Below are 9,422 nucleotides of genomic sequence, written 5' to 3'. Positions count from 1 at the left end.
TTTAAAAGCGCTTTCAAAAATTATAAGGAAGTAATTCATTAGGAATCATTGAGAAATATTGAAGTAGAGTGATAGGCACCTTATGTATTTTCTAGTGTTTAAATATTAAACAATTTTAAATTGGTGAATTATTAAGAGTTTTAAAGATGTTTTTAAAACGAAATTTACGAGTTTCTAAACTTATATATTAAATAATTTACCGATGGCCAATTACAGCTCGATTTAAAATTAGACATACTTTAAGAGACTTTGCAGGGCATTTACAGTTCAAGTAATTTCCTTATAGTGTTTATATTTATTTATTGCTTTTTTTCAATATTTAATCATTTATTTTATGTAATAGGAAATATTGTAGAATGCTTACAACTTATGTAAATTTTACAATATTTATAACTGTAATTTATGTGAAAAAATCAAGATTAAAATATATTAGAAAGATTCAAAGGCTTGGTAATCATTTTTGTTTATGTTAAAAATGAAATATATTTATAAAAAAGTGTTACACACTTCGCTTCATTATAAAAATAAAACTCTCTTAAGTGCATAAAGATTGCTATAGATAAATAAAATTGATTTTGATAGTGGCAATAAGCTTATATAACCCATTCCGAAACACTAAGTTTAAAGGTTAATATATTTTTATTTATTAATATGTTAAAAATTATAATAAAACGCGATAATCTGTTAATAAAATTTTAATTTTTATAAATTAAAATAAAATGAAACGTCTCTGTATTTTATTATTCTCAATAAATGACGTCGGAGATAAACGTTTATCTGTGTTATGTTTAAAGAATATCAGACTTTGCTCTATCAGTTTTCGTGTCTCAGTTACAATATAAGCCTACATTAATGAGAGAAGACAAGATGTAAGTTAAATTTCTCTTGATTTTGACCTTAAAATTAAATTATGCCATTTATAACTCGATTTATAAAATTATCATAAGATGTCTGAGATAATCACGTGTCACATTTAAGTACCTTTTTTTTATTTTTTAAATATATAAAGTGATTATATATATATATATATATTTAATATATGAGATATTTTTATTAATGTAAGAAAGTTTGACACGTGATAACGCTTCCTCATTACTTCAAAGTTTAACTGATAAATTAATATCCTATTTTTACAAATGTAAAGGATGACGCACGTTACACTTGGCAAAAAGAATGTAGAACTTTCATTTTAGAAAGTGCTTAACTGTAAAATATGGAATATTTTCAGGTGTAAATGGGATATAGGACCCAATATGTTAGCCAAGAAGACTTCGAATTTTTATCAAATTTTAGGAAGACGGATAGCCAAAAGTCCAGGATATTTTATCATCGTTCCTATATTTGCAGCGGCTATTTTGTCGACGTCGATACCTTCAGCCAATTTCATTAGCAATCCTGACTATCTCTACACTGTGATCAATTCTGTATCTAGGATGAATAAGGATTTCATAGAAAGGACGTTTGTACAAAACAAATCTGAGGACTACGATATCAGGAGGTCCACTAATGTTCCTAGAGGAGTGTGGTTGATAATTACCTCACCCGAAGAGGAAACGGTGTTAAAAAAGCACATTTTTAAAGATATATCGGTGATAGATAAGTTAGTTCAGAAAGTATGGATTAAATGGGCTAAGAAGAAATGGAATTATGATTCCTTGTGCGCCAAATACAGGAGGGAGTGTTACAAGAATACCATATTAGATCTTTTACCGAGAATGAAAGCTATAGAGGATGGTCGGAGGATGCTGAGATATCCTATCGAATCAGCTGATATCATTACAGGTTTATATTTAGGTGGAGTAACTGTCAATGCTAGCTTCATTACCAGTGCCAAAGCGGTGTTGCTTTATTATTTCCTAAATACCACTAATCCCAACGAGACTGCGAAGATAGTTCTATGGGAGGAAGAAGTCATGAATATGTTATCTACTAAAACATTTACTAACATAACAGTGAGAAGAGTGTCTACGTCGTCATTTGAGAAAGAATTACACGGGGTGATTAAAGAAGTTTTGATGCTTTGTATTCCTTTAGTGGCTATTATGATTACTTTAGCGGTATTGACTTCTTTCACAGCAAATTTTCGAAAAAGTTTACCATTTTGCGCAGCATTAGGATGCCTTTCTTCTAGTTTAGCCGTTGTTACGGCTTTCGGATTAATCATTTACTGTTCGGGAGAGATAACGGACGTCTGCCTGTCTGTACCATTTTTAACTTTAGGTGAGTATTTATTATACCATAACTCGTTATTATTTTTATTGTAATAATATCTCATTTCAGGTGTTGGCATGGACGATACCTTTGTTATGTTGGCAGCTTGGAGGAGGACCGATCCAAATAAGAGCGTGAAGGAAAGATTAGAAGAAACGTATTCCGATTCGGCTGTTTCGATTACTATTACTTCATTAACCAATTTTACTACCTTTTGTATTGGACTGTTTGCCTCGTACAATGCAATTCGACTCTTCTGTTTATACGCTGCTATTTCTGTATTATTCACTTATATCTACCAGTCTACGTTTTTTGGTGCCTGTCTCGCCTTGAACGCTTATTACGATTGTTATTGCGTCATGGAAACTTATAAGCGCAACAGACGTAAGTAATATACTCGGTTATAATCTCATTTACTATTCTAAAAACATTAATAAGGAGAAATTTCTCTTATTTAAGGACAAGAAAACGGATATGTTCCGAAAAGTATAGAGAAAAGAGAACACGTCGTGGCACTATGGTTTCGAGATAAATTTGCCTTATGTCTTATCGACAAAAGAGCAAAAGTGTTTTTACTGTTTTCCTACTTTATGTATTTCGGATTTGTCATCTGGGGATGTACTAAAATACAAAAATATGTGGATGATACGAATTGTTTGCCTGACGATTCGTATGTAACTAAATTCTACAACGATTACAACAAGCATTTTCAAAAATATCGTGAAACAGTGCAGTTAGTGATTAACAAACCGGTCAATTATGCCGACGAAAACGTACAGAAGGATATAGAAAAAATGCTAACGGATTTGGAAGCTTCCGAGTATTTTGCCGAATACATGTTTACGGAATCATGGTTAAGATCATATTTAAAGTTTTTAAAGATAACAAAACATATTTTAATGATTCGTGGATATGATGTGAGAAATAAAGAAGATTTCATAAAAATCTTACGTGAAATTTTCTTGCCCATACCCGAATGGAATCACTTTTCTCAAGATATTGTATTCAGTAGCAATTACACAGAAATCACAGCTAGTAGGTTTCTCTTGCAGACTGAATTAACTGGAAATAGTCCGATGGAAGGTAAAATGGTGGAAAAGATTAGAGAAGTGACGGCAGCATCTAACATATCCAGTTTTGCATTCGGTCCGAAATTCGTTCATCACGAGCAATATTTGACTATAGCCGAAACCACACTTCGTACTTTATTAATTACAGCAGTTGTTGTAATTTTTATATTTTTCATTTTTCTGCCCAACATAGCGTGTGTCTTATCTGTCGGTCTTCTAATAATATCCATAGAAGTGGGTTCCATAGGATTAATGTCGTTTTGGGGAGTTAAATTGGACGGACTGTGTATGTTGAATCTGATGCTATGTATCGGTTACAGTATCGATTACGCTGCACACATGACACATTTTTATGTATATTCTAAAGAAGAAACTATCAAAGGACGTTTAAAAGATTCCATTTATTCAGCCGGCTTACCAATTCTTCAATGTAGCATCTCTACTTTGGCAGGCGTTATTTTATTAGTGTTTGCTCCAGCTCAAATGTTTTCAACCTTTGTCAAGTTGGTGATTTTAGTAATTACCCTTTCCACTATTCACAGTTTGTTCATATTGCCTCTACTATTTTCTTTTCAAGGGTATAGAAGAAAAAGTATACCTGTAGCAGATATTTAATACTGATAATTTAAGATAAAATTTTGTAAATAAAATTATTCATTTTAATAGACTTAGTCTATTTATTATTATTCTCCTTTATTTAATAACATCAAAATAAATTTAACTGAAATATATTAATTTTCATTTTAACGTATTGAAAATGTATTCGGCCATAAATCTAGAACGATTGTTTATGAATAGATCTAATCTGTAAAGATAAAGATGAGTATGCATGTGATATAAATTAGTTAAACAGTCGATTAAAGTTCATAAAGTTCACGAATAAAGAGGAATGGAAAAAATACTTGGAAACAGCGTAATTAACGAATATAGGAAAAACGGAGCAATCTGTCTTAGAAGGGTTTTCGATCAAAAATGGATATATAAAGTCAAATGTGGCATAGAAAAAAATCTGCTAGAGCCAAGCAAATTTTCAGAAAGTTTAAAAGGAGAAGGGGATCCTGGAAATTATTTTAACGACTACTGTAACTGGACGAAGATTCCCGAATTTGAAGATTATGTTTTTAATTCGCCAGCTGCAGAAATTGCTGGCATTTTGATGGAATCACAGGTATGATTAAAGTAATATAATTTTTCTATTTTTTCAATTATTATAATATTTTAAGGATAAAAATATAATAAATAAACCAAGCCGCCAGATTATTGCTTATACTTTTGTTATAATGACACGTCGAGATAGATATTTTAAGTGTAGTTAGAAGTATTAAATTGAATATATTAAATATATATATATATATATTGATGTATATCGATTCAGGATAAGATTTTAAATTCATTTATTTCTGTAGTTTTTAAAATATATTAGTGATTCTATTTAATAACATTTTAATGCTAGTGTATGGACGAATATTTTGTATTATAAGAATGATCGCACTGTATTAACGTTCATCCGAGGAAATATAAGATTCAACTTAATGATAAGAAAATAATCACATCACACGTGTCTTGTACAGTACGTATTCATAATAAATATATAAATACGAAATAAAAACAAAATAATTTTTTATATTGATTATTGATTTCATCTAGGGCAGTGCGTTCTTAATTGATATTTTAAGAGAATATTGTTCATTAAGAATTTAAATATTAAGTAGCATTTATTATTTAGAAACTTCGAGTTGAGTGAGCGTAAATAATAATCAAACTGCTTAAGTAATCTTATGAAGTAGAAAGGTATTTTTATGAGAAATTTTTCCTCTTTATTCAGACATTCATTACTTTTTTAAAGTCATTTTTCCTTATGCCAAGAAATTAAATATCATTTTTAAAGTATTCTATAAAAACTGAAAGCTCGAAAAACGCTTACCAAACTAATATTAAACTTTCATTTCCATTGCAACTGTTATCGATATAACCATTAGATTTGAGTAGAGATTTTGCATTTAAAAACTTTTTCCTGTTAAAGATTCTATTGTTGATAAACTGGAATAAAAAGAGAATATTTATATAAAAATATTTAGTTATTTTTTAGTTTTATTTAGTTAAAAATGCAACAAAACAGTTCGATTTTTAAATATTTTAATACATTTAACATCAATTTAATATCACGATTTAAAAAGTAAATAAATAAAGACATTTTTATGATATATTTCCTTACGGACATATTTTTCGAAGATTATGATATAAAAAAAAATCTGATTATGGAATTCATAATGGTTAAATTTTCTGCAGTCAAGACCTGAATCTTCAGATCGGTATCAGCGCTATTTCCTATCTCGAGTTTAATGACCTATTTTCATGCAAACGTAAACAAGCTGTACTTTCAATATACGTTTAATCTTCTTCCGAAATAGTCATATTTAAAAATTGATAAATAATTCTGTAAATTCAAATATATATATATAGAGCAAATAGATATTTAAACAGTTAAATGTCATCAGAATAAGGAAAATTTGAATTTTTCTATTAGATAAGGCGCACTGTTAATCATGTGAAAATTATGATAAATTATTTGTAAATATTTATTGAATTATAAGAAATTTAGATTCTTTAAATATTAATATATAGTATGCAGCATTTTATCACGAGCACGTGCTTGTAAAAGAACCAGGAGCATTTAAAAAAACTCCGTGGCATCACGATCAGTCATATTATCCAATTGATGGTTTTAAGGTAAGTTTACCTTGACTCGTTTAAGTCTTTTTTATTTTTTTTTTTGTAAGCATTTTTAGTGTAATTTGAAATAATTTCAGGTTTGTTCGATATGGATGCCAGTAGATCCTGTAGCTAAGATTAATAGCCTTCAATTAGTGGCAGGTTCTCACCTTTGGAAAGAATGGTTCTATCCTAGAAAGTTTGCTACCAGCTTGAATTATATCAAAGAGAGTGCGAGTGACGATAAAATATATAGGGACGTACCGGATATCGAATCTAATCGAAACGATTACGAAATTTTAACTTGGGATGTAGAGGTTGTAAAAATTTTAAAAAAATATATAGGTCTAGTTTTTTTAAAAATATTTATTGTTATTCATTAAAGTATTACATTTTAGCCTGGAGATTGTATAGTGTTTCATATGAAAACACTTCATGGTGCACCTGGCAATAGTTCGGAAAATGTAAAAAGAAGAGTTTTATCTACGAGATGGCTAGGTAGATTTTCCCTTCATTTTGAGTTGAAAAGTTTGATAATGCTTTTTTTTAATTTATTTTTTTTATAGGTGATGATGCAACAATGGCAGCTCGACCGTGGGAAGTATCGCCGCCCATTTATGGTAATTTAAATATAGGGGATCGTGCAGTCTCTGAAGAATTTCCCATCGTATGGACTCGATAGTAGTACTACTCTATGTTTAATTATTAAAACATATAACAGAAATGAATAATACGGAAATTAAAACATAGAGAGAATTTCGGCAATTCTTTTATGACCTGCCAATTATAAAGATATAAATATGTCTTTTTAAAATATTTAATAATTTAAGTCTGATTGTATTGGAAGAATTCCCGCTTTGTTTTTGATACTAGGAAGTGCACCTGCACGAAATTAAGTAGATTGAGAAATAAAATTGAATACAATATAATATATAAAAATATACGATAATGTTTTAAATAATTTTCAATAAATCAATAATAACATATTTTAGCAGTTTTGATGTTACTTTAAAATTGCCTTTGGCTGCAGCTAAATGCAAAGGTGTGTAACAATATTCATTAGGGAAATTAATGTCACAGCCTATAAAGGATAAAATCATTTCTTACTCGTTAACGTGTAAAGTAATAAAAAAATAAATGAAACCATAAAAGACTTTACCGGCTTTAATTAATATGTCAAACGCATCTAAATCATTGCCATAAGTAAGATAAGCATATATGAATAAATATAAAGGAGAATCACCATAGCTATTAGTAGTATTGATATTTGCACTTATAAGTAAAAAGAAAAATTTATTTATTATTGTTTAGAAACCAAACTCCTGCCTCTAGTTAACATAAATTCAATCAAATTACGATCTCCGCCGAAACATGCACACTGAAAAATACACATAAAAATAAATTTTATACATATGGTATGATATAAAAGTAAATTAAAACGGAATTTTTTCAAAAGAAAAATTATAACGTCAAAGTACCAAGAAAAGATTGAATTTATCTTCGCAGGTTGGATAATTTACATCGTAGTTATTTTCTCTGATCAATTTTATGCATTTTTTTCTTCTTTCTGGAATATAAGATGTCTGAAATTGTTATTAAATAGGATCTGTAAGATTATTTGGTAAAATGTGTACCTAAATTAGTAAATTTAAAGTGTATTTACCTTGGCCAAATTGCTAACTTTATAAGGAATATCTTTATTTTGAAGACTTGGTAAATTTTCTGTTTAATTAACACGCATAGATTAACATGTAGAGAAAGTATATTATTACTGTTAATTCATTTAAACTATAATGAATTAATAATAATTATTATCTAATAAAATATTTCGACTAAATTATTGATTATAAAGTTTTAATAAGAAATAAGAAATGTATAACTTACTTTTCAATTTTATCCGGTTAGTGATGTATATAATTAAGATAAGTATTAGTAAAGTGTATCCAACTATATATTTTAATTGATCCTCTTCAATGTCCATCTTTGAAAAGACAAATGAATAAAAAAATATTTCTTGCCCTTATAATTTTCATAAGAAAAAAATCTATATAAATGAAATAAAAGTAATTGATGAATGCACTTAATTACAAAACTGTGAAAATATTATATATAAAATTTGCATAAGAGAATATATTAGTCCTTACATGGAACTGTACAAACGTAAATTGATTCAAAATCAGAAATTTCAAAGAAAAAGTAAGAAAATAGAATAGAAACATATAATAGATATGTATACATTGATATATAATCTCACTGTTATGTGTTCGGCATTCTGTTATAAACAGTCATTTACATAAACGTTTATCTCGAATACACTGCACGTATATTATTATGAAGATATTTAGAATATTTACATGTTTCTAAAGTTTTAATAAATGTTAATTCACACTTTATAATTTCTTTCATCTCGCTGTATCGGTTTATTAATCGAAAAGAAATCTATGTTTAAAGTATGTTTAGATTGATTTGGAGACTCACACTAAAAACCATCAGCAGTGAATCAGTGTTTAATTTTGAAACTATTTAGAATAATAATTATAATAATATAGGAGAAACTGGTTTAAAAATGTATTTCCTCATAAGTGATGCTTCTGAATTTTTCGCTTTTAACGTGTATTTTAATTATTTATTCAGCAGTTTAATGGTTTATAATCAATTATGCAATGTTTCTATCTAATTTAGTTTAATTATTTTATGAAGACGACAAGAATTTGTGCCTCTAAACAAAATCATTTCAATAATTAAAGAATTGCACGCGACTTGTTCTCATACAAAATCAGCAATCGATGAAGTCGAGAAATAAACGATCAATTGAACGTAACTCTTACAAAGATAAATATAAACTTTCAAATAAAAATAAGCCTATTCTTTCAGAAAGTGAAGGCATTTTTATGCGCTTTTAGAAACAGCAAATAAAGTTTAAAATTCCGTTTTTGTTTATTTATATAAAGTTGTCAAACAACCACAAATTAAATTTAAAGTGCCATTCCTGCACTAGATAGACTCTTGCTTATCCGGCCATTCTTCTCGCAGATAAGTGCCAGATTAGCGAGAATGCTGGAAAACTGACATTGTATGGGGTATTGTATAATGTGGGTATTAGTATTATGTTTATTTTTTAATATTAATTCTCAAGCAACCAGAAACTATATTTATCCGGCAATCTTTATGAGTGTCCGTCGGTTAACTGTGTGTCTATTGTGCAATGTGAGGTGTGCTGGGAAATCGAGAAGCCAGATTAACAAGATTGTAGTGTATATTTACATTTATATGTTTACTATTTGATATTTGTATTAACATTTGATTAAAAATTTATTCGATATAAAATTCATTAATCTTTAAACAAATCATAATTACATGTTATAGTAACCCGCAAGAGAAGTAAAAATAAATGATTAATAATGGCATTCAATTCAAGAAGATATTGCT

General features: G+C 28.5%; 3 protein-coding genes across 3 annotated transcripts; 2 read left to right on the top strand and 1 right to left on the bottom strand.

Moving 5' to 3' along the window:
- Positions 1-733: 733 nt before the first annotated feature.
- Positions 734-3,952, top strand: LOC136969142 (patched domain-containing protein 3-like). Its single transcript, XM_067263234.1, has 4 exons — positions 734-869; positions 1,229-2,220; positions 2,281-2,595; positions 2,671-3,952. The coding sequence occupies exons 1-4, from the start codon at positions 853-855 to the stop codon at positions 3,894-3,896; spliced, it is 2,550 nt and encodes an 849-aa protein (XP_067119335.1). The 5' UTR covers positions 734-852; the 3' UTR covers positions 3,897-3,952.
- A 94-nt stretch (positions 3,953-4,046) lies between these two features.
- On the top strand, positions 4,047-6,771 carry LOC136969144 (probable phytanoyl-CoA dioxygenase). The gene is made up of 5 exons (XM_067263235.1): positions 4,047-4,449; positions 5,907-6,011; positions 6,092-6,310; positions 6,392-6,491; positions 6,560-6,771. Exons 1-5 carry the CDS (start codon positions 4,171-4,173, stop codon positions 6,673-6,675), a joined length of 819 nt encoding a protein of 272 aa, XP_067119336.1. The 5' UTR covers positions 4,047-4,170; the 3' UTR covers positions 6,676-6,771.
- A 39-nt stretch (positions 6,772-6,810) lies between these two features.
- LOC136969137 (ankyrin repeat domain-containing protein 23-like) lies at positions 6,811-7,981 on the bottom strand. Its single transcript, XM_067263229.1, has 7 exons — positions 7,878-7,981; positions 7,657-7,715; positions 7,472-7,576; positions 7,320-7,371; positions 7,153-7,266; positions 6,977-7,074; positions 6,811-6,876 (listed from the first exon to the last, which is right to left on the bottom strand). Exons 1-7 carry the CDS (start codon positions 7,972-7,974, stop codon positions 6,811-6,813), a joined length of 591 nt encoding a protein of 196 aa, XP_067119330.1. The 5' UTR covers positions 7,975-7,981.
- Between the last annotated feature and the right edge of the window lie 1,441 nt (positions 7,982-9,422).

The sequence above is a fragment of the Centruroides vittatus genome, unplaced genomic scaffold (assembly GCF_030686945.1).
Source record: "Centruroides vittatus isolate TY-2023 unplaced genomic scaffold, ASM3068694v2 contig_1743, whole genome shotgun sequence".
In the NCBI taxonomy this organism is placed as follows: domain Eukaryota; kingdom Metazoa; phylum Arthropoda; class Arachnida; order Scorpiones; family Buthidae; genus Centruroides; species Centruroides vittatus.
The sequence above is the reverse complement of the archived record's forward strand: the minus strand, read 5'-3'. Positions and strand labels throughout refer to the sequence as shown.

Bases quoted from the DNA above. Each gene is read 5' to 3' on its own strand.
- LOC136969137 (XM_067263229.1), bottom strand. From the start codon at position 7,974: ATGGACATTGAAGAGGATCAATTAAAATATATAGTTGGATACACTTTA. The intron at 7,716-7,877 runs GTAAGTTATACA...TTAATTAAACAG, and splicing joins TAACCGGATAAAATTGAAAA to AAAATTTACCAAGTCTTCAA. The intron at 6,877-6,976 runs GTTATTATTGAT...TAATTTCGTGCA, and splicing joins CATCAAAACTGCTAAAATAT to GGTGCACTTCCTAGTATCAA.
- LOC136969142 (XM_067263234.1), top strand. The intron at 2,221-2,280 runs GTGAGTATTTAT...ATCTCATTTCAG, and splicing joins TGTACCATTTTTAACTTTAG to GTGTTGGCATGGACGATACC. The intron at 2,596-2,670 runs GTAAGTAATATA...CTCTTATTTAAG, and splicing joins AACTTATAAGCGCAACAGAC to GACAAGAAAACGGATATGTT.
- LOC136969144 (XM_067263235.1), top strand. From the start codon at position 4,171: ATGGAAAAAATACTTGGAAACAGCGTAATTAACGAATATAGGAAAAAC. The intron at 6,012-6,091 runs GTAAGTTTACCT...AAATAATTTCAG, and splicing joins ATCCAATTGATGGTTTTAAG to GTTTGTTCGATATGGATGCC. The intron at 6,492-6,559 runs GTAGATTTTCCC...TTTTTTTTATAG, and splicing joins TTTATCTACGAGATGGCTAG to GTGATGATGCAACAATGGCA.